The sequence below is a fragment of the Filicampus tigris genome, chromosome 8 (assembly GCF_054856515.1).
Source record: "Filicampus tigris isolate MCC_2025a chromosome 8, RoL_Ftig_1.0, whole genome shotgun sequence".
Classification (NCBI taxonomy): Eukaryota; Metazoa; Chordata; class Actinopteri; order Syngnathiformes; family Syngnathidae; genus Filicampus; species Filicampus tigris.
Window position 1 is genome coordinate 3432907 of NC_141224.1, and position 24527 is coordinate 3457433.

Genomic DNA, 24527 nt, shown 5'->3' on the forward strand with positions numbered 1-24527 from the left:
CCGCCAGTCACGTGACGGGCTTTGTGCTCCCGCACAGCTCTTCCCCCCCCATATCCCAAAATCTTGCACATGATCCCATCCCCTCCCAATCCCGAGCCGCAACTGTTGAAAACAATCCCACTCCCAGCCCAGGAGGCGGGCATTGGAAACGTATGCCCCGCCCATAACTATGACGCATTCCACTGTCTGCAATGCAATTCGGAGTAAAAAAAAAAAAAAAGAAATAATTACATCGTGGTTTCCACTCCCGTTGACGTTTGTTAGCTTGCATCTTCACGTTGCATTCGGATCAACTGGGGGAGATATTTTAGTATTTTTATATAGACTACAGTATTTCTGTAGTATATGTGACTCTGGCTCTCTGTATGTCACACCTGCTGTGTGTAGGCTCTTTTTCTAAAAATCCCGGAAAAAAAATGCAGGTCAGTTTGTGTTCGGACGCCTGGCAATGCGCGCGCACCTCAGCGTCCTCCACCTCTCCTCCTCCGCCCCCTGGTGGCCAAAACACTTACATGAAAACACGCCACTCGAATTCAAGTCCACGCGCTGTTTGTCTGTCGGCCACCTCCGCCGATGGGAGGAAGAGGAGGAGGATGATGATGCTGCGCGCATGTGCGGCGGCGGCATGAGCGCTGTCGGATGCGGGCACGATGGACCTTCTGTGGCGGATCCTCGCCGCGCTCAGCTTTGATTGCTTCAAGTCGTCGTCGTCGTCGTCGTCGTCCAGCAGGTGCTGATTGCTTGCCATTTCATTGTCAAAAGTGATTTTCCGGTGGTTGCCGCGCGCGCGAGGATCCTTGCGTAACGTCTCGTTGCATCTCACCGTTTAGTTGCCATTGTTGTGATTTTTTTTTTTTTTAATTCCCCACAATGCAACAAGCTGTTGTTGGTTTCCTGCATCCTCCTGTACCATGTCACATTATTCAAATACGGAAAAAAGAATGTCTTCATTCTTTTGACTAATTGTTGCACTTTGAGAGATACCAGCTCTCGGTGACGTCATTAATCGCGCTAATTGTGTCCAGCTTGTTCTCGTTTGTGTCAATGAAGAGCGTTCTCTTCATTTTATTCGCCGTCTTTGGTGGGATAAAAATAGGTTGTTAAAAATTAATGCTGTCGTTATTTTCGTTTTACAGTTCAAATACGTTCTTTTTGTTTAGTCATTTTAGTTGATTTTGTTTCGTTTGCTCTTTGTGGTGGTGGGCAACAAGCCAATTAAGAGCTTCAGTGCTAATGTTGTTGTTTGACTGTGTAGTTGCGCACCTGGCAAACTGCCGCCTGTTAAGTGAAAGTTGACTGCCACTGCGAGTGCTCGGAACACTAACTTAGTTGGCAAACGAAAAACTTGTCAGGTCGCTTGTTGAGCTCTCTCCAGGCGCCCCCTAGCAGGCGTTCAGTTGGCTTAAAAGCGAAGTCAACCCAATCATTTTTTTCCAAGAAAATGTTCTATGCAGGCCCGTTAGATGAAATGCTGCATTTTGTTTAATATTGTGTTTGTGGAATATGAGTTAAGAAGCAAAATCCACCTGTTTTTAGCCATCTCAGGGGGCGGCCATTTTGTCACTGTCGATTGAAAATGACATCACAAATGCTGAGGGGCTCTGATAACGACCAGTCATGGCTCAGCTTCAGAAAACAGGTGAGCTGTGATTGGTCGTTACCTCAGCCCTGAGCAACTCTGTTGTCATTTTCAGTCGACAAAAGTGTCAAAATGGCCGCCCCCAGAGATGGCTAAAAAAAACAGGTGGATTAACTCTTATTCCACATCCGCAATATTGGCAGAATGCCTTGTTCCAACTAGTGGGCCTGCATAGAACATTCTTGAAAAACTGTTTGGGTTGACTTCCCACTGAAGCGACGGCTTTTGCCCCCTCGGCAGGTCCCCCGGCAAGCAGAGCAGCAGCCAGCCGGGCAGCCTGGACAGCAGCTCGCTGACGGGCTCGCTGTCGCTGGGTCCCGACGCGCCGCACTGCCAGTGCTGCATCAGCTACGAGGCCCGCCTCAAGCGCCTGTCGTGCGGCCACCTCTACTGCGACGCCTGCTGCCACCACATCGTCAACTTGGCCTTCCGGGACATCGAGGGACTCTCCGACTACCCCTGCCCCATGTGCAAGGCCCTGAGCCGGCCGGGGGCCCCGGGGGCCTCGGCCTCGTCGTCATCGCCGTGCTTCTGGGGCCCGCACGCCGGGCGGGTGGAGCCCGTCGGCTGGTGGGGGTGACGCCTGCCACGCTAGCTGAGAAGTGCCCACGTCTGAAAGTGCCAATCACTGGAATGAACGGCGACTTTTCCGGTCTCTGATCTCGCTCGCATCCGCTGTGACAATGAAAGCTCGGCGGCCGCGTCAGGAATACTGGAGGAGTCACAGAAAGGCGCACGAGTCCTTGGAAATGTTCACAGATCAAACATCTGTTGTAAATTTTGCCCCTTGTGAACGGCGAGTTGAAACATTTCACAATTGGATATTTCCACAAGGTCGAAGTTCACCTGCAAAAGGTTCAAGTGCATTTTTCAAGAGTCGTGTCCGTCAGAGCATTTTTGAACTGTTTTGATTTTGTTTTGCACACGTTTGCGTCCCGTGGTGACCAAAAACAAACGCTGATTGTACAGTAAGTGCCGTGCTACTTTTTAAACCGTTGCAGATCCTATTTATTTTTCTTTAAGAAAAACAGGAATGAATAAAGTTTGTGAGCTGTGTGTTGCACAAGTCCAAGTGCTGCTTTTTATTTTTGAAAATCAGGACAAAAACATGTCGACACAAATACAAAATTGGACACCCGGTCAACTCGTACCAAAAAGCACTAGAAAAAGAGGTTCCTAATAATACAAGTCGCGGCCGGCAAGCATTTTGCCTGCCAACTTGGACCCCGTTCAAATTGCTTTGTTTCTTGTCGTTCTGTTTTACTACGCTAGCAAAAAAAAAAAACCAGAAATACTTTCTAGCTCTGATTTTCTCATTCCAACTTGGGCAACTCCTTGAAACAGTTCCATGAGTTCAAGCGAATATCGCAGCAAGTAATTGGAATCGCTTAGCTTATCACGACTATTCTGGCAACTCGACCAAGATTGCTTTTGTTTCTTATCGGAAGTAATTCGAGAAGCTCATTGAAACTGCCCTTCATTCCTCACCATTGTGACTTTGGAAACAAATTGAAAGCATTTTCTTGCTTGTCATCGTGGACACGAGTTGAAATTGCTTTGTTGAAATGTCCGTTTTTGAGGCCTCTCACGTGAATCAAAAGCTCACTCATTTTTGCAAAAGACGTCTTTCCCGCGAAAGAGTACGTATCGCCGTGGCGCTAGTCGCAGAAGTCTCCAAAAGGTCGCGGCTGCTTGCCTCCAAATCTGTACAGAAAGTGACTTTTCCTTCCCTTTTGTGCTTTCAAACATACATTTCATGTCAACGTTTAATACCACACTGGCTAGGGAACGCTAAACAAAAGTTGAAGAGCGTTTGGGAAAAAAAATAATACTACATTTGGTCCAAGATCGGACGCCGGTAGGTAGTGTTGTGCTCTGGTGTGCGCGCGTGCAAAAAGCAGTAAGCAAGCAGCTGGCATGTGGGTGGGCTGCCGCCGAATACCAAAATAACTATCATGCCCCAAATTCCACAGTGGGTGCGGCTCACCTCCTCCTCAGATAAAACCTCAAAAGCACTGGACACTTTATTAGGTACACCTGGCCTGCCTCATGACAATGGGGGGGGGGGGAGCCTCGCAAGGCTTTGTCAATGCAGCCAGGTGTACCTAATGACGTGTCCAGTAAGGGAATGTTGCAAATGAATGGAAAATGTCTCCAGTTGAGGTGTCACAAAAGCAGAAAATATTAGGGCCAAAGTCGCCATTGTATTTGCTCCTTTTCTCCACTTTTTTGTCCAAGGTTTTTTTGGGGGGAGGGTCAGGGGTGAAGGTGAAAGCAAACCATGTTCTACGACTGTTACCAAAAGTATGAAAAAAGCTAGAAAGAGGAGAAGCTACTCTTTCTTTACGTATCTTACATTGTGACAGAAGACAATATCTGTGTGGGTCTGGATGGACAAGTCCTAATGCTGTCAAATTGCTGCTTTAAAAATGGAAATTCTTGAAAATTGATGTGAAAAGTTTCCACGCTGCAAAAAGTCTTACTTTCTCAATTTTTTTTACTGACCTTATTTTAAGACAGTTTTGACTTTTCTAAATTTTCAGCAAGACAAGGATTTTTTTTATTTTTTTTTTTAAGATAGACGTTCTTATTTTAAGAATCTCATCAAGTCAAATCATACAAGTCCAGCTGGCAGATTTTTTTCCTTGTTCTAAGAAGTTTTTTTGTTTTTGTTTTCATTGCAACTTTCGTTTTTATAACGCGAGTTTTGCAGCCCTGGTGGCAAGTACCTTTTGAAGTGCGATCTTGGCACATCGTTTCCATTTGTGGTCTAAAAATAGATGCCTCCTTCCTGGCAGAAAATGTGTCAGGAGGCCCTCCAAGTGCATTGTGGGTCATCATCATCTTCGGGGAGACTTTGCGGGTGTCCTAAAAACACACAAGACGAAGAAGCCGCAGGGCAGGCGGCATGATTAACTCGTGTTGCTTTTGGCCACTTTGGAGTTGGCGCGAGCCGGACGGGTGTCCGAAGCGTGCCCGAACAAAAAGGTGTGTTTATTTGCGTTTTCTTTGGGCGCGGGAGCTGACGCCGAAGCCGGGGCGGCGGCCATGGGTGCTTTGGGGGCGGCGGCGGCGGCTCCGTGAGACCTGGGGAAGAGGAAGGTGCCGTTGTTGGCGTTGTGGTTGAGGTTGGCGGCGTGGGCGGGGCGCGGCTCGTCGGGGGCGGGGCGCAGCTCGGCGGGGGCGGGGCGCGGCTGGGCCAGCCGCTCCTGAAGGCGACGCACCTCCCTGGCCAGGAGCTCCAGCGGATGACGGTGGTTGGCGCTGAGCGGGTGCGAGAAGGCCTGCCGGACCAAGCGGGCACGTTAGCGCACATCGGGGATGCCAAACTCTTGATGCTTTGCTTCTTTTGACTCTTTCTACCGCTAACAAAAATTGCTTTCTTTCTCATTGTTCCTATTCCGTCAAACTGACTCAACATTTCTTCTTATTCCAGCAACCCGTTCAAATTGCTGCGCTTCCTGTGGTTTTCCCCCACGGGGGAAAAGAACAATATGAGGGAGGCGTTTATTTGTCTTAAGTGGATGCTGTGCCTGGCAACTAATTGGGGCAGGGAGGGTTGAGAAAATATTTTGCGTGTTACCTCTCTACTGTGTCATCGTGTCAGATATTTGCTAGAAACGACAATTGACTCTGTTAAGTTCCATCAGCAGCAGCAACGGAGTGTTTTTCTTCCTACTCCCCATCCGTCGGCCTCCTCAAAAGAAGGGCGCTCATTCGCCGCTCACGTCGCCATGGAGACGGCGCAGGAGAGACGGTTCGAAACATCACAGAGGATGGCTTGCCGATTGACAGCTGAAAAGATCGGTGACGCACTCGATGAATCTGTGATCAAATTCCTCAACCGGCCCACGCCACCGAGGGCCGCGCAGCTAAATTTGGCTTGGGGGGGCCTTTAATTGTGTCAAACTCAAAGAGAAGCCTGGATTCGATTGACACAACATACCAAGCGATATAAAGTAGCAAGTCAGTTGTTCAATATCTCGGCCGACTCAAAGTTATGCAAATCATCTAGTTTATTATGCAAATACACTGAAAGTGTTTTCTGGTTTCTTCATTTCGGGTTTGTAAAAACTGCTAACAAGAAAATGGTTTCAGAAGTTGGATCATATGTTCTTAAAAAGATCAGCAAAAATTTTTATTCTTATTTTGAAAGAACGCAAAGATAATTTGTCGGCTTACATGCAGGACGACGGAAAATTGGATAGTTACTCTTGAGAGGCTGAAATTCTGAGCATTTGGATGATTTGAAGTTAAAACAAGCTCTCTAAAAAAGTTCGATTATCACAATAGTTGACGATTAATCGTTGCACTCCTACTTTATCCTGATAAAAGAAATTGAAATATTGATAGATCATGTTCACTTTAAATAAGTTAACAGATCAATGTCTTGTACTTAAAATGTGTGCATGTGGATACTTTAAAGGGGAAAACTTTTTCACTTTTTTAATATCGGAGAAACTGGAATGCATTCCCGATTTGCATATGCGCCGATTCAATTACCTTTAAGGTAGAAGGGCGTGCCAGGATAGTAAGATGAGCAGGCTCTCGTTTATGCGCTTCTGTGAGCCTCGTTTGTCATTTTGTGTGATGGCTTGAATTTGTATTTCATCTGGAAGTTTTTCTTTTGTTGACAAAGTTGTGGGCGACAAGGGAACCATCGACCAGCGAGTCAAACTAAGGCTTCACTGATTACGACCTACACCACACTTTTTTTTTTTTTTTTTACTCTTTACTTTGTTCTTCATCAATCATACTGTAAAAGTCCAAAATTAATTTGGATCCACACTAAAATGTGTTGCCTTTTTTTTTTTTTTTTTCATTTATTGGGTTCCGTTGCGGCGGCACGGTGGAGGACTGGTTAGCACGTCCGCCTCACAGTTCAGAAGTCATGGGTTCGATCCCGGCCCCGGCTGTGTGGAGTTTGCATGTTCTCCCCGTGCCTGCGTGGGTTTTTTCCGGGTACTCCGGTTTCCTCCCACATTCCAAAAACATGCATGGTAAGTTGATTGGACTGTCTAAATTGCCCCTAGGTGTGATTGTGAGTGCGGATGTTTGTCTCTGTGTGCCCTGCGATTGGCTGGCAACCAATTCAGGGTGTCCCCCGCCTACTGCCCGAAAACGGCTGGGATAAGCTCCAGCACTCCCCGCGACCCTTGTAAGGAGAAGCGGTCGAGATAATGGATGGATGGGTTCCGTTGCTGTCGACATTTCCACCTGTGGACGTACCTGAGCATGCAGCGCCCCCCGGTGGTAACACTCCCTCCACAGGCCCACGCAGGGCCCCATGAGGAGAGGCAGCAAGGGCTGGTAGGGGTCTGGCTCGGGCTTGGGGGGGGCCTCGCTGAGCGAGCAGGCCTTCAGCAGCCGCTCCAGCCCGAAGACGTTCTCCGAGGACGGCGCCCTGCGGTGGCTCTTGCGGTAGACGCCCGAAATGCCGGTGCCCGCGCCGCCCCCGCGCCACGGCAGCAGGTTGGCAGGACATGAGAAGACGCCCCGGGAGAGGAGGAACACGGCGCCGGGGGCGCCGTCGCTCGGCTGGCGGAGGCGAGAAGAGGAGAGGAAATCATTCACAGCGCTTCACTTTGGACGTGGATGAGAAGAGATAAAAATAAATAAATAAATAAATAAATAAGAAGCAACCTTCTTGCTCATTGTAGTCACAACCAAGTTGGACTTTCCGAAGTTGCGGACTTTATTCTCTACCTCAAACACAAAACCCCCTCATGAAAACAGGAATAGTTTTGAGATTTGGGCTTATTTATGAAAAAGTCAATGTGTTGACTATCCAAATCCCCCCCTTAGTGGTCATCTGACATGTTACTGCATGGCCACTAGATGTCAGTGTTGCACAAGATTTACCCGCTGAGCGTCCAGGTGGGTGTTGAGGTTTCCGTTGAGCATGGGCGGGGGTGCAGGCGTCTGCGGGACGGGCTGAGTGAACGCCGCCTGTCGGCGCTCGCTGTACTGCAGCGACCAGTCCCACACGGGCGGCAGCGGCGGGTCGGGCGGCTCCGGGCCGCTATCCGGGTGCAGCGGGTCTCGCCAGCCGTTGACGGGCGTGTAGCACTGGCCCAGGTTCTGCTGGGGCAGAAAGTTGGCATCAGCGGAGGTTGAAAAAGGAACGCGGCGAGGACCGGAAATCTCCGATTTGCGGGGTACACGAGCAGAACAGCAGGTGGGGTGTTTTTGAGCACCTGCGTGCGTCTGCATCTCTCCCGTTGGGAGTTGGCCAGGAAGGTGGAGAAGAGAGGCAGGTGGGCGCTGTCGTGCAGCGCCAGCAGAAAGTCGGCCGTCAGCTGGAAGCGAGACGGGTACTGCGACCACAGCTGCCACACGCAGTCCAGGAAGAGCAGGAAGACGGGAGCCTGAACGCACCACACGTGAGAATTTTTTTAATTAAAAGTTACAAATTTCTTTTATCTAAAACAATTTTTAAAAAATTAAAAATAATAAAACTTCCACCAAAAAGGTGAAGTATGTGGGGGTCAAACATAGTAAAAGTCAATGTTAAGAACTGAACTGATAAAAGTGGAATTACTCTACTAACGGTAGTTGGTCGTTTGGCTCATAGTGTGCATTTAAGGGGCGTGGCCTAGTAAGTGACAAGTCGGATTGGCCGGTCAGTTTGCGCGTGAGCGTCTGGGCACGAGTGGTGGCATACAGCAGCTCCTTCGTGTTGTTATTTGTGTGTTCGACCCATCCAATAAATGCTGACTGTGGCTCTCCTTGCCCACATGCCAGGGCATTACAATACCTTCAGTGAAATTGTTTTTTTTTGTCCACACGTCAGCAGCGGTAAATGTGATGCTTACTTATAAATTACATTCAGCTCATAATACAAAGTTGAAAAAAAAAAAAACAAGCATCGATAAAGCAACAGCTCACTAAGGAGAAATAACTCATGTGCTGCGGCACTCGACCTCAAATTATTTTAATAAGGGATTAATCTGTCAATTTTCCGCCCCCAATGAATGGGATTAAAAAAAAAAAAAAAAAAAACAGTTTTCGCTTCTAATTGACCTCGTCTTTGTCGTTGTCGCGGTGATAGTTGGCGCGGCTGTAGAAGCGGTGGCCCGCCGTCACCCACTCCTTCTGCACCAGGCTCTGGAAGCCCAGCCGGCTGCGGCAGTGCGGGTCGCACATCACCTGGACCAGGCTGGACACCAGGCAGCTCATGTCTCGGTCCTCCGCCTCTGCGGGAAAAAATGAATGAAAAATACAATCAATTCACGTCCACAGAGCGGGATACAGGACGTAAATTTAGTGTTAGCCCCCTGTCGGCCCAAAAAAAAGACGGCTTGGAAGCACAACAGCGTTGAGAAAGTGCTACTTTGCTGCATTGAGGCTGCACACGTAGGTGCGGCGGCGCGTCGGTGCGGCCAGTCATGAGCCTTGAATAGCCAACACGTGACGTGACTCACCTTGCAGCGCCACAGTCATGTGACCACCGCGCAGAAGGCACGCCACCTCCGAAGCTTTCTTGAGGCAGCACCTGCGCGTGGGAGACGACGCACGCGCATTACTGGCCTTCATCGCATCACACTGGAGGTTTTTTTTTTTTTTTTTTCCTAAATACTCTCCCCTTCATATAGCTGCACTATCAGGGATGGTCAACTTCAATACTGGAGGGGCCCACCATTTTTCATCAGTGCTACTGATGGATCACAAACCACGTGCAGACGTGCTCTTCGTATATTTTTCATTTTTGATTGAACATTTTTCAAAGATTTTCTACTCGCCGAAGCCAACAGCAAAGGCTCGGAAGCAACCGACAAAACAAGCGCATACTGTCGGTTGTTTTTCAGTGAAGAAAAATGGCCATTCAAGGGTGGCACAAAACTGCCGAACAAGACACCAACATGGTACAAGAAGTCATTTTGTGCATTTTTTCACATTAATGAACTCACACAAAATGTGGGTATTATTGGGGAACTGTTTGCTCTGCACATTATTCTAAATCTGTCAAAAAATAATTAGGTCTACTCACATTGTAGTAGTAGAGGTCAGTGGAAGACCCAATGTACGTGCAACGAAGGCATGTCTGCCATCTAGTGGTGATTGGCGCAATTACAACTTAATACGACAGTCAGTCACTGCATATTGGCAGTTTGGCAAAAATTTGGCAAAATGCCCACCACTGGATTTTTTTTTCCACCTATTGTGTGGGGGTCTGGAAAATGTGGTGAACAGAACCAGGGGCTTCGTTGATGGAGCAGATGAAGATGGCGGTTACCTGGTGTAGTCCAGCCAGTGCGTCCCTTCCAGCGTGGACAGCCACTTGTCATCCGGCACGGTCACGGACGTGGAGATGTCTGCACGGGAAAAACAATTTGGGACTCGTTCAAGCAAGTTGAAAGCCGCCTACACTCCAAGACAATCCGGCAGCCCCCATGTTACATGACTTTATTTATTGCAAATCTACAATTCATTTTTTTGGAAAGTCATATTTCGATTCTTCCTTCTTTCTATATACTATGATAAATCCTCAGACATCAAACACATTTCCCATTGGCATGAAATGAAATATGCAAATATTTTGAATTCTGTAATATGTGTGTCGCATGTCTCGACCATGCTCCTTGCTTGTGTTTTCATTTTTTCTATTTGTACGTTTGACTCTTTCGTCCAAGTCATCAAACGGCAACTGCAGTTCTCCTCGGTCACATGCCAGAGTAACACGGCAGCTTCATTGCCCCTTCGACCCCCCCCCCCCTTTACTTGAGTGACCTGGGGAAAAAAACGGGCAAGGTACGACGGGCATTAACGCGCGTCGTCGCCCACCTCCGAGGCAGAGCGCTCGCAGGCGTCCGTGCGCCAGCTGGATGTCGGCCGGCGAGGGCAGCTCATCGCCCAGCTCCACCACCACGCACACGGACGAATGGCAGCCGAACAGGATGAGCTCCAGGTTCCTAACACACAAAAAAAACACTTTTTTAATGCTGCCGTTAGCAAACGCAACGACTGCGCTGGCAGTCCTTTTATTTTTATTTTGTGGACCGAACGATATTGTTGACTGGCTGAAAGGATGAATCGAAAAGTGGCTATTGGAGCAAACGGAGGAATGAGGTCACGGGCGGCGGCGATTGCTTTTCTAACGGCCTCATGCCGGCACGATAGCGTGGCGAGAGAGTGACGGCCACCACGGCCATCTCGGAAGAGGGCTGGCGGGGCAAAACGCGGCACCTGATGTCGTCCTTCTCGTGGTAGATGTTGTTCTGGAAGCTGGCCATGCGCAGGAGGTCGCTGCCGCGGGGATGTCGCCAGCACCAACGCTGGAGCGACAACAAACAAAGACAAGCCGTGAGAAAAATCACCTCTCAATAAAACTAGAATGCGCAAAAAAAACAAAACAAAAGAAAAACACTTGACCAAACATTCCAATTCTAAATGTGTGAGTTTAAGGGGCGTGGCCTAGTGAGTGACTGAAGAGCTGGAGTCGCTCCTTGCGAGCGTTGTCGTTTTGTATTCATGTGTTTGATTATTCGTCCCATTCAATAATTATATATTATATAGGGACAGGGATAGGTGTAAAAAAAACCCCAAAAAAAACAAATGAGAGGTCATAACTTGAAAAAGTTGAGACTTTGGGCCACTGCCAAGTTCAGGCACTGCAGTTACGATGGAAAGACGACTCACGGGGATGCGTCCGTCGTTGAAGTGGGCGAAGCTTTTCTTCAGTTCGGTGTCGAGAACCTTCTGCGGAACGACGATGAACCTTGGAAGACTGAAAAAACAAACCCCCAAAAATTATTCTCAAAAGCACTAGCGGTGGAATGGAATGCACAAAAAAAAAAAAAGAAAAGAAAGACTTCAAGTTCAACCAATTAAAAAGGGAGACTTACAAATGGCAAAAATAAAACTACACATTTATAAAAAGATTAGATCGATATTGTAAGACTTTGGTGCCACGACACAATTGTGTTGATTGCTCCCAAACAATTCCAATGCTCTGTCTTGATGTTTGAAGCCCGAGACGTGGCCAAACAAAGGTCCAAATAGTTGAAGGGTGCCGATAGCAAACGCAGGCAAGCCGGCGCACCTGGTGGACATCTCGAAGCGGTCGTTGAGCGAGCTGACTCGCCAGCCGGCGGCGCCGCAGCGCTCCAGCTCCCGCTCCCAGTCGGCGACCGACTCGTGCCAGTTCATGTGGGCGTCCCGCCGCCGGTTGCTTAGGAACTGCTTCATTTCTGCGCCCAGCAAACACGGATCCGTCACAAACACGGACGCAGAGCGCACAGAACACGGCGCAGTGATTTTTTTTTTCTTTTTTTTTTCTGACCGCTCCCTGTGCTTCGTGTCGCCTTTGAGCGTCAAGACGAGGCGAGGCGTCCGTACCTACGCTGCCCAGGGCGGCGTTCTGGAAGGCCGACACAGAGCCTGGCTTGAGGGGCTGGTAGGTTTTTGCGATGGTGTGCGTTATCTGAAAAGGACAACAAAAGTGGCGGCCCTGGAAAGAGCGCAAGCAGCATGCGCGCGTGACGCCGCTCACCTCGAGGACTTGAGCGTCGGGGGTGAGGCGGTCAAAGAGGAAGCAGACGACTCGCAGGTCGCGGCAGTACAGCACCAGCTCCTCCGGAGTGAATTTGAGCGAAGAGTTTGGGCTCACCAGCTTGGTCCGGTTGGGGCCCACTGCAAACACATCCAGGTGGGGAGGAGCAATTTTAGCCACAAAGTCAAATGCAGACAGGACCGCCTCAAAAAGTGAAAAATCGATCCACAACTGGCGCTCCCCTAAAAGTCAACACAACTGCCGACAAGTGTTGAAAACAGACCGATTTATCGGCCGGGCCGATTATTGGCTCCGATATTCAGCGTTTTGACTAATATTGGCGGTGGCCTTTTTTTTTTCCCCCGTAAAAAAAATCTGATGCCCGATGATAAATCAATTTAAAAATGTGTTATCTTCACTACTAACTATTTATATACATTTTCAGTTCAAGAGATTCTACTGACCCTGGCAACACTCTGCGCCTTCTGCTTTTGTTTAAAATCAAAACAAAGATAAGTGAAATTTGAACAATTCTGTCATTTTGAAATTTTGGAGGACTTTATTCGCTGTAGAAAACTACAAGGAGCTATTTTTTAAAGTTTTCATTGAACATTTGTCATTTAACAAGACATGCTGATGACCTTGGGAGCTCCCTTTTTGTCCGAATTTTATATTGGCAAACATTTAGAATCATTTTTAAAAAGTACATTATGCAAATCTGAAAAATTGTTCATAAACAGGCGTTTCAACAAAGTTAAGGGTTTGAATTTTTTTCCTTTTATTCTGATGCCGATAATTTCTTTTTTGGCTTTCGGCTTCAAATATCAGTTATCGGGCTCCTTGACTACTAATAATCAGTAAAAAAAAAACATGTCGGTCTATTTCTACAATATACCACAAAGTATGATCCCCAAAAATGCAAACAGCTGAGTTTTCCCACAATTAAGAGGGGATAGGGGCAGAATTAGTTTTTTTTTTTTTTTTTTTTTTTTTTTTTTTTAATTGGGAGTAGGTGAGGCGGGGAGTCCACTGTAATTCTAATAATAAATTATATGAGAGACAAAAATAGGGTATCTGCTGGTTAATGACTTTTTTTTTTCAGACCATTTATTAAAGCACACATTATCTCTTTAGTAATTTGATCAATATTGTGTCAGCACAGTACATGACACATTTGACACAATACGTTTGCCTCATTTGAAGCTTGACTTACCAACTACGACTTTCTCTATCGATGCCAAAGCTATGTCGTGATCCCCCAAAAGAACCGGGTCAGCATTGTCCTAAAACACAAGATTAGCATTTTTTTTTTCCCTTCCGTATTTAACGTATTGACTTGTCCTATTTTGGTGAGGGGTGCGCTGACGTCGGGTTTGGGAGCATCCTGGGGCACGAAGGCGACTCGGAAGTGCGTGCAGAAGAGCGTCCCTGACAGCCAACCTCTGCCTTCCCTCGCCGTTAGCTTCTTCCTCACCATGACGGCCCGCTGCAGGACGCACTCGCCTGCGCAGACAAACAGCCGGACAAGGGTCAAAGGTTACTCACCGGGATTCCCTGCATACAAAAAAGCACGACCCCTAGAAAGTAAATTGCCGCCAAGCACCGACACAAAATCGGGTGTTTATCGTAACAGGTCACAGACAATAAATTCTCAAGAACACGTGTCCGAATTGAAATTGTCGGCCATTTTGGAATTCACCCAATCAGAAGCTACCTTTGGGCGGCGGATGACAAAATGGCAACACTTTTTTTGCTTACACCGTCTAATGTGGGGGGGGGTCATGGTGTTGAAGTTCGATGATCATTTGGAAAATTTTCGACAAGTTGGAAAAAAAAAAAAGAAAAGAAAGAAAATTCCCGAAACCGATGCTGTAATTTATTTGTATTTATAAAAGGTGGGGGAACACCGTACCCTCCACAGAGCGGCAAGCTCAATTGAAAATTATTTTTTATTTATTTATTTATTTTTAATTTACTGTAGTGATCATCGCCTTTAAAATGTGCTGATCATTTTTAGGACTTTCCCTAAAAAAAGCGGGTGGTGCGATGATCACGGCAAACAGCTGTAATGTGCACGACACACGTCCAGCTTAGCGCTTTAGATTTCCACCGAGGAACAAAGGAGACACGTTGAAAGAAAGAATTCGCCACCAAGATGGAAGGGAGCCTGCTCGGTGAGTGATTGAGGGCTTGCGGTAATATGAATATTATTTCTGCGGCTACGTTTGAATAGCAGGCAGAATTACGCAAGTGCGCTGCCAAGAATTGGAGGAAGAGCAAATGCGGAATTGCGTGCATGGCAACAACCTGAGGAGGAAAATGGCCGGCAAAAGGAGAACCGGAGGCAAAAGAAAATTCTTCTCCAGCAAACGTGTAGCGAACAAGCACTGCGTTGTCAACGCTCGGCACTCAAAGGAGACTTGAGGGAATTCCAAAGCCCAAACAGGAAAAGCTCATTTTGCCACTCAGGAACTCTTGTTTATGCTGCAGGAGGACAAGGAGGAAGTGGAAAAGATGTCTGCAATAAAGCCAACTTGGGATTGGACGGGAAGGTCGTCCGAAAAGAGGCCCGAGCTCGCAAACAACAACAGCAAAGGTCTGTTGACTGTCGTTCTTTGTTTATTGTGAGGCCTTCCTCTTCCTTGTTGAATTTGTCAACGTCTTGCACTTGGCCACATTTCCACCCCCCCCCCCCCACCCCTTTTTTTTTCCTTCCTAATGTCACCGTCAGGTACAAACAGGCAACCCCACCAGGCAATTTTACACCTTCAATTGTCACATGACAAATGTGAAGTAAGAAAGCGATAGCCATTGCCTTCACAAGGCCTGTTTCCCGTGTTGCTGTTCTGTCACACGCACTGGGGGAGGGGAGGGGGGGGGCGTCCCATTTTGAATGGGTGTGGCTTTAAAGGTGGTGCCTAGCCCGGTGAGTGACGTGGGCGTCAGCAAATGGGCAGTGGCTGTTGTGAGCTCAGCTTTGTGGCTGGCTGCTAACTGGTTTTCCTGTTAGCCAGTTAGCGCGTTGCGGACACTCACCTGTCAATTGGTTGTTTTGTTCCCGTCCGAAGAAAGGGAAAGGCAGTAACCTTTGTCCATGTGGATAATCGATCGCTGCCAAATTATTCAATTGATAAATTCAGCCCTCAAGGAGTCTGGGTTTAGTCATCTAGGGCTCGCCGAAGGAACAACATAGCAGCAGCGTACACAATGAACCACGACGGGAGTCGGGGAACACGGTCCGACGCTGACGTTCTTCCTGGAGAGGTTTGGCCTGACAAAAAGCTGAATGAGCAGATTTTGATTAGGCTCAGGTGGCCGTTGAACACGCGTGCTCCGGAGAAGCCACGTTGGAAGCAATCACGCGGGTGCTTTTTTTCTTTTTCGGAGCTCTCTTGGTTTCTGTTGATCTTGTGGTCGCGAGGTGAGCGCCGTCTCAAGGACTTAAGTCTGAGAAAACATTCTCCGGGCTGGCTTTTGTTGATTTTCATCCGCATATTTCCTTGTTTTTTTGGCCGGGCGAGCCGACGCTTCCCGCTGTGGACTGCCTGCTGGGATGAGCGGGAAACGCCAGCAGCGGGCTAACGCTGCCTTTCCAAGAAGAAAACGCAGCAGTGACTGTACCGGAGTGGATTTTTCAACCCTCTCATCATTCCTTGACAACCTTTTACTTCTACTTCTTAATGTCAGGGTTTCTCTGTAAGTTTCAACAAAACCGATGTCACGTAATTTAGAGAAAATTCATTGGACAGAACCCATCTCAAACAAGATGGCTGATTTGATCAATATAAAAATATATTATGCGTTAATTGGGCTTCGGCACGATGAGGATTTTCACGATCGAGTTAAAAAACAAAACAAAACACGAACCGATCACAACATGGACCAAACTATTTAAACAAGTTGTTTATTTCATGTAGAGTTGACCCGACGCTATCCGCAGCCGATAGTAACGCACGACAAACGCCCGACTGCCCCTCCAGCTCTGAGTCAGTCGCGCTTGAAGTCATGTTCACGTTGATGATGTCATCAACAGCCGTTATTGCGATTGGTCAATAATGTCCAAATCTATTCCTTTGGTTCCATTTTTCTTGTCGATCGTAATGTCGCACCCCGATCGTCGCCTTGTCTGCTCCAAGATTGCAGCGCATTTGCAACCAACCAATTTTGTGCCAGGCTAAAAACTACCAACTTCTGGTGTTCAAAAATGTTGTCTAATTGAAGGGGGAAAAAAACCCATCGGGTTCCGCATGAAAGACAAAAGGTGGTGGCGGTAAATGCCCGGTTTTCCGTTTGAGTAATTCAAAACGAGACGCGGCAGCCCATCAAGTCTTGGTTTTGCGGAATCTTTTCTGCGACAGAATGTTTACGTTCTCCCGCGGGGCGGCTCGCTTTCAGTCCGTCAATGTGCCGCCATCCATCCCGTTGCCGGGCTGGCGGCTACCGTTTCGATAAAGTGCCGGGAGAGTCAGACAAACTCTGGCACCGGCACGGCGACAATTAGGCGGCGTATCAGTGCGCTGGAATGAAATACGATAAGCGTGTTGTAACGAGATAAGATAAGCTTGAACAAGGCATCCTCCTCAAGGTCGAGCCAACGTGTGAAAACGAGGAGGAGGCTGAGCACGCAAGATCAAAAACAACGTGAACTGGCGCTTATCTTGTTGCTTTTCAAACAAAAGCGGCCTCTACTTACCTGGAAGACAACGTAGGCCAAAGACATCTCGGCCCCGCGCCGTCATCCCGCTCTGATTCAGCATCCTCTCCTGTGGAGTACAATCGATTACAATCTATAGATGTTACCAATTGATCATTTAGTTGACAACTGATCCACGATCAAATCAACAACGATTATGATAATCGACTCATCATTCAGAGTTGTATTGTTTATCGTAAATTTTACGCTTCTCAACGGTAAATATTTTCTGATTCGACTGATAATCTTTGTGCTCAATCAAAAATAAGACCGTTGCAAACATCTTTTACTTTTCGAAAAAACAATGGTCATCATTTTTGCCCATTTTTCTGACAAGTTACAGAGCAAACCAGTAACGGAATCAATTCATGGAAAAAAAAAAATGATAAACAGCCAGTTGAATCCATTCCAAAAATAACCATAACCTGAAGCTGTAGAATGTAAACAAGCAAGTGACTTATGTAGTTGGTGCTGAAGCAGCTTCTTAAGTGCATTAGTGCAAACTAGTAGCCCTTCGCATCAGTCAGTATCCCAAGAAGCAACTTTCACTTTCAAAAAGGCTGGTGAGCACAACAGTCGCACTCATGTGATGTTGATGAATTCATGTTTATTTGGCTTTGTTTCATCATTCAACAATAATCCGCTCATGTGCAATTAAGTGGGAAAAAAAATTATTTTGCAATAAACTTTGTTGAATCAATATTTAAAGCAGCAAATGGTTCATTCAATCGATAAAATAATTGATTCTAAAATCTGACAGCTGCAAACATGTCCACCCAATTATGTGTAAAACGGTATCCCACTGAGCATGATCAAATTGTTTATTTATTTATTTATTTTTTTAAATACTTGTTCAATCCTCAAAAGGCACTTTGCACAATGTGGTTAGCTGGAACTTCTAGAAGGCAAAATACATTTAATCTAGCGATTCCCCATGACGACAGCTCAGTTGCTAATGACCCTGAAATGTTCTGCCGCTTTCGTTCTTCGTAAAACCCAAAGCCACAAAGCTAAAACCGCGCCCCCCCCCCCCCCCCTCTGCTGGAACATATGGAGCCAGTTAAGTTTACTACAAACCCCCAGTGAGACGCGCTTTCGCATTTATGAGCAAGAACGCCCTGCTTACGGTCGGCAAGGCTCGTATTGCCTCCGTTTGATTACTCAGGTGCTGAAACAAAAAGCCGGCTGAAAAAAAAGTTTCGGTTTGAGAGCCTCTGAAAGCAGCCCGCAGTGAAAGGTGGCGTCTGTTTCAGGCGCGCACACAGCCAACAGGAGGCCAGTCAGTGGCCAATGCTACGCTAACGACTTGCGATAAATGGCGCTAGTGAACAGACGACCTTCGCGTTCGTAGCACTCGTTAAAACACAGTTCGCAACGCGAGACCTTTCGGTCGTAAAAACACTCGATTCGAGGCTACTTTAGCTTTAACGGCGAGAAGCCAAGACCCCCACAATGGCTAGGCTTGGCACAAATGCGGTGACACAACAACCAGCCAACGTGGATTTGTGTTGATTCGTAAGCATGCAGACTTCTTTACTTCGGAGTGATGAGATGGATTAGAAGACTTCCATTGGAGCTCGGACGCCGTGATATCAGAGGCCAGTCAACTCTCAGCTATTTCTTTCTTTTTTCGAGGCCTTGACGACAAGCCGGTGCCGGTTGAACATCGTCAAGGCAACCGAACCGGGCTTCACAATCGGCTTGGGTGTTCATCAACAAGCCGTTTCAGCACAAGCGGTCGTCACTAGACAGCCGAGTTCCATTCGGCATAAGACGAGTATGTCATCTTGTGCCATTGTCTACAGTCTAACTAACCTATGCTAACGTACAGTAGCAGGAAAGTCATAATTAACTGAGTGAACCTAAAACAATCGAATTGTTAGCTTAAGAGCAGAGCTGCCCGAGTCATTTGTTAAAAATATTTTTTCGTAAAATAAGAAACAAAACAATATATTGCACAAACAAGAGCCCAGTTATCCCGATAACCAATTAAACACAAATTCTTCATATATATATACATATATATATATATATATATATATATACATATATATATATATACATATATATATATATATATATATATATATGCGAATTTCTTAATTAGCTTGTTTCTAACCAGTCGTCTGTTGATAGCTGGATAAACTCACCGCTTGCGCTCAGACCATAAACGCAGCTTTCGCCTCATACTGCGGCATCTTGGTGCCAAGGAACAATGTTGAGCTGAGTTGAGGAGCTTCTTGTCAACAACTTGTGGCATCTATGGGTGCTTAGAAAGCTTTTTGGGACGGCGTTCCTCATGGATTTGCACGGCTTTGGCCCTACCCTCCGCCAATCGTGTCATTAATTGAAATTTGGTAGCAACGGCAATCATCAAAAGGAAACCGGAAACGGCCACTTGGAAGCAAATTGTCAGACTTCCAGCGTCTTTTTGGGGCATGGCTTCTTGAAACATTTTGTGGGTCTATTATATATATATGTATATAGGCAAGTTTACCAAAGTGAACAGTTCTCTTGTGGGGAGCCTGATGACACATTCTGGACTCAGGCAAGACCGCGATAAAGTCTCAGCAAGCCGAGGACAAAAAGTCAAACTACCGCAAACGTACGGAAAGGTCACGCCATCCAATCCTGTTTGCTGATGTTGCCTCACACCCGCCCCAGTCTGGAGGGCCTCCTTTTTGCCTCCCAGTTGTGACAACTTCTTCTTACTGTACTTTCCATTGCTCACGGCTTCTCTCTCACTAAAGAAAAACTGCGTCATGTGTTGTTGCTTCTTCTGGAACATTCTCCTGAATTTCCAGTTAAGGAGCACTGATGTCAACTGTACGTACAATTATTCAAACTCGAAAGTCCTTGTAAAGTGACAACACATGCATCTTGGAAATTGGACACACCACAAAGAAGAGAAGAAGAGCGTTGTGAACAAGCCTGCCAATTTTTACGGAATGAGAAGATTGCCAAGTGTAGAAAATGAGGCTTCAAAATGGTGGAAAACGAAGGCGTGGTCTGTGGGTGTGTCCGCTGAATGAGCTGAAGCCACGCCCCCGCTCAACCACATGTTGGTGCGGCCAAAATATACACTCGTGGAAAAAATGATTTCCAGCGACCTAGTTTCTTGTTGATTTTAAACAGAAATGTCTCGTACAATGACAACGATGTCAACAAAAAAAGCTCATCAGGCATTTTCCATGCTTTTCTTGATGATAACTGAAATCACTTACCATAAATTCCATGGCACTGTACTGCGCTTTTAATAGTTTGGCGACATTATTCGGGGGGGGGTTGGAAAATGGTGTAAAACAAACGAGTACGACAAGGTTCTCAGTCAACAAAGCTCTGCATTGACTTTTTCGAGTCGTTAAGCTCCTCGCAGCAAACTGTTTTCTTTTTTCATCGCTTCAACCGCAATCCAGAGACGGGTGATTGTTTTTTTTCCCCTCGATCACTCCCATTGGGACTCGGCGCCGCTAGCTGCCATTAAGTGCGCCTTAGTAGCCACTGGCACCGACAGAAACCCCCCCGCCCCCAAAAAACTCAAGAGTCCACACACATTCCCGCACGTCAATGACAAAAGTCAGACGGCTGTGCGAGCGCGCTGAGGAACAATGAACGAGGAAGCCGCGAGTCTGACGTTTTTATTTTTAGCCGGATGCTATTTTTAGACTGCCTTTGGTGAAAAGGCAAAAACAAAACAAAAAAAGGACAGAATATTTACTGTATCTAGGACAACCCGAAATCCAGAACTCGTGGGCCAAGGATTGCGCCGCCTTGGTGGAGATCTTCTATTCTGTTTTTTTTTAAGCCGAAATCAACCCAAACATGTTGTTTTTGCACACTGCACACATTCAAGTCACCCAGTGCTCAATCCCGCAAAACAGCCTCGGGTCAAACACGTCATCTGGAAATTTTCAAGTACGCTGCACACATCCAAGACAACCAGCACCACAATCGAACCAGGCCTGCCTGTTCCATTTTATTTCATGGTAGCTACAGTGACCCTTTGCACTCCAACACAATCCAAGTGGACAGCAAACAAATAGCCTACAAGCTGAAGGACTCGGTTGTGGTTTGGAGCAAATCTCTTTAGTGGCGGCTAATTGGCTCTTGAAGACCATCGGCGTCAATTTTTTTATGCTCCCAACAAACGAGCGTCAGCTCCTTGCCCGGCGAACGCTAACAGCTGCCTCGTTATCGATCGATCCTCTTGACGATCAATACCGAAGAGGGAGCGGAAAGCCGCTCACATTTGTGCAGTAAAACACTGCCAAGCTTGACTGGGGGGGGGGGGGGGCTCCCGTGGGGGCACCGTGGGGGAGGGTGTGGATGATTGTCTTATCATGGAGAGCCGATGATGATGATCCTCAGGCGACTAGGAGGTTCAAAGCAAACGCAAAGGAAGCCTATTTTGGGACATTTACAGTTGTCGTGGCAACCTCAACCCCCCCCCCCCCCCAACAAAAAAATAAAATAAAAATTGCTGTACAATTTGGAAAACTACCAGAAATGTTGGGAGAACAATTTTTGCGCCATGTACAGCATTTCGTATGCAGCGTTGGTGGTTTCAAATTAGATACAGTTAAGTCGGGGCCTCGAGAGCAGCACAGCTTTTGAGCGGAAAACAAAGATTAGGGTGTTGAGCTCGCCTTCTCATGTCAATTGTGAGGGAGAGAAAGTGCTAACATTAGACAAGCTTAGACACCTGACACGCCAACAGAGCCACATGGTGCGTCCTGGCTCATTTCTTCAAAATGATTCTTTTTGCCATCGAATGCCCTTCCTCAGTCTTCTGTTTGTTGTGTTATTTTGAGGTGTCACAGAAGAATCTCTCGAAAACTGTAGTTTTGGGGGGGAACCAACCCATTTCCTACAATGACGGGAAAAAATGCAGAAACAAACTTTTGAATCCTTCTTTTGCTTCAATTGTCACTTTTTTTTTTTTTTTTTTTTTTTTTTACTGCTCTCCCACAATTTGCTAGCCAACCAAAAAGGATCGTCACTGTGGCTCTCCTTTCCCACTTGCGAGGTCATTCAAATAAGTAACCTATACTGTAAAAACCTCTAAGCAGCAGATTTAGCCGTGTAGCGCAATTTTTGCAAAACAGACAGTTTGCTACATTACACGAACAAAGCTGCAATATTGCGAACAACTTTGTCTTGAACAAAGATTATTCTTTGATTTCAGTTTCGTATGATCGTGGACAACCAAAGCAAAGAATACGCGTCTCGGGCCCAGCGCAAGGAAATGAAACACTCACACAGACTGCAAAGCCATCCAGGACAAATTGCGCCTTCATACAAGCTTGCGTGTGCATGCGTGTGCGTGTCACCGCCTACCAAGTCACGTGAGCTCCTCTACAGCCACACGAGCAGAAAGGCAACGCTCACAAGATTAGCTCGGGAGGACGGCGAACCGTTCGGAACGTCGGCGCATCTCATTTCAGAGGTAATCGAATGCTCCAAAAATTCCTCAACTGCAGTCTCCATGACGACGGCGGCCAGATGTGGCCGCCCCCTCCTCCGTCAAGCGCACAGGCAAAAAAAAAAAAAAAAAGCGACGCCTGGCTTGCGTACACACGCGCCTGTTAGCGCTTCCCCTGCGGATGCTGAAAATAACCACAGAGGAAGAAGAAAAGAAGGAACTTTGACAGCTTGCCTTCTTTTGGCTCTGACTCATCCTGCTGCTTGGGCTCTCAGATAAACACAAATACAGAAATGAAACGCCTGGAGTGAAGTGACAAAAGCCTTCCAAAGACAACTCAGACACTTCCCGATAGCTCAAATCAACAGCTGATTTAATCATTTACTTTTTTTTTTTTTTTTTTTTTTTGCTCTGCACTGGATCGGCATTGTTCTAATACGTTGTCTACGTTTTGAATAACTTGAGAAGGTATCAGAGACAACCAGCTCTCATTGCATACAAACACACTATAAATGTAGCCCTTAAAAACAGAAAAGTCTCAAAGGTCTCAAAGCCGCACATGCCCACAGTTGACCAGTTGACGAAAATGAACAACATCCCCTCGTTTTAACCCCCAGCAGGGTAAGGAAAGCCCCCCAAAACTCCATCTGGGGTAAAATGAGAAACCTTGAGATGGGGCCGCAGATGGGGGAATCCCCTTTGCAGGATGAGCAGGCTGCAGTGGATGCCGAGTGGGCAACATTGAACACAATATGGTGCTATACAATGGTAGACAGAAAAATGTCATTTAGAGACCTTGCTAAACTTACAATTGTCCAAATGCTCAGAATTCCAGCCTCTTGACAGTCAATCTCTGATTTCTGTCGTCATCCACGAAAGCAGACCGATTGTGTTCAATCAAAATAAGATATTAGCAAACATCTGCTTGTGTACGTGCATTTTCTTCGTTGTCAATTTTAAATAAGGTCGTGTTTTGGAACGAAGGGATGGAAATCAAAACATCTTCCATACTAGTGTACTCTATGGAAAACGTATACAAAATGCGTAACAAAAAATAAAAGGCTAAAACAAAAACGTAAGAGGCTGTGATTCATGACCAATTTATAACACAAGTGAAAATAGTTTAACGTCCATTTAAACACGCACACTAATACCTCGATATCTCGGCGGGACGAATTTGAACCTTTTTAAATGGTTTATATTTTGTTAGTACTCCTTTTGCACGCTAGTTCAGATGGTTAATTTACTTTTATGTGTGCGCTTACCTTGATGTCCGGCCCCATTTGTCGGACTTTAAATGTGTTTTTGGATCCAGTCAACATGGTCCCCCAACAAAAACACCCCCCCCAAAAAAACCAAATAAAATTAACAGCAAAAACAAAATGTAAATTAAAAAAAAGTGTCGTTAGTGGCGTCCTCGCTCCATATTAACTAGTGAGAAGAAAGGCGACGAAAATGAAGAAAAGGTGGCTGCAAAATGACGAAAGTGCGGTGGTCATCGTCCGGCGATGTTGTTGACACCGGCGCCGCCTGCCACGCACGTCTGCGCCCACCGCCCTTCTCATCGCCGTGGACGCTCAAAAACGCCGCAAAAAGCAGGAGGCTCTCGCCGGCGGCGGCTGAGGCTGCTGCTCCATCCACGTACGACGACGACAGCGCGCTCGCTCGCTCGCAGCCTGCCTGCCTCCCTCCCTCTCTGGCTGTTGTCTGTCTGTCGACGCCTTGTTGCTGGAGCGGTCCAAGGCGAAACTGGAGACGTGCCGCTACTTAAAGGGCCACCACACACGGAAGTGGAACCAGCAATGCTTCTACTCACCAGCACATTCAATTCATTTTGCCAATGCTAATGGTGTATTGCTGCCACACCATAAAAGCAAGTTAAATATCATGACAACCTGATAAATGTCACTCTAAAACATGACTACATCTCACATTTCGATTCATGATCAAGATCCAGTGAATGTGCAGTCCAGTATTCAAAAATTTGCTTATTTTGAGATTTGTTTGATGAACCTTTTATTCATTCATTCATTCATTCATTCCCTCTCCCATTTCTGAAAAACTGCTCAGGCCAAAGCCACTTCTCCTACACAAGAGGGGCTGTGGCGCCCTCTGGTGGCACCTTGGTGACAAGCACCTATTATGAACTTGAGTTAGTCATGGCATTCATTGCTTTTCTCATTGAAATAAAAGTGCTTTGCTGTCTTCCTGTGGCATGTGGAAGCAAATACAACGCCTTTAATTTCTCAAATTCAATACTGCAACAATTAAATGTTGAAAT

General features: G+C 46.6%; 2 protein-coding genes across 5 annotated transcripts; one reads left to right on the forward strand and one right to left on the reverse strand.

Annotated features, from left to right (window-relative positions):
• Positions 1-278: 278 nt before the first annotated feature.
• On the forward strand, positions 279-2711 carry LOC147143042 (uncharacterized). The gene is made up of 2 exons (XM_086038789.1): positions 279-730; positions 1880-2711. Exons 1-2 carry the CDS (start codon positions 651-653, stop codon positions 2217-2219), a joined length of 420 nt encoding a protein of 139 aa, XP_085894915.1. The 5' UTR covers positions 279-650; the 3' UTR covers positions 2220-2711.
• On the reverse strand, positions 2692-24003 carry mtmr11 (myotubularin related protein 11). 4 transcript variants are annotated; one of them, XM_086038787.1, is made up of 18 exons: positions 23512-24003; positions 16825-16894; positions 13498-13634; positions 13345-13414; positions 12132-12271; positions 11978-12062; positions 11682-11829; positions 11279-11366; positions 10826-10914; positions 10424-10551; positions 9876-9954; positions 9064-9134; positions 8663-8835; positions 7837-8007; positions 7502-7720; positions 6869-7177; positions 4864-4923; positions 2692-4726 (listed from the first exon to the last, which is right to left on the reverse strand). In XM_086038787.1, the coding sequence occupies exons 1-18, from the start codon at positions 23566-23568 to the stop codon at positions 4634-4636; spliced, it is 2187 nt and encodes a 728-aa protein (XP_085894913.1). In that variant the 5' UTR covers positions 23569-24003; the 3' UTR covers positions 2692-4633. The 4 variants fall into 4 exon arrangements, with proteins under 4 accessions (XP_085894913.1, XP_085894911.1, XP_085894910.1 ...); XM_086038785.1 differs by having other exon boundaries at positions 2692-4507; positions 4727-4923; XM_086038784.1 differs by having other exon boundaries at positions 2692-4923.
• Positions 24004-24527: the final 524 nt, after the last annotated feature.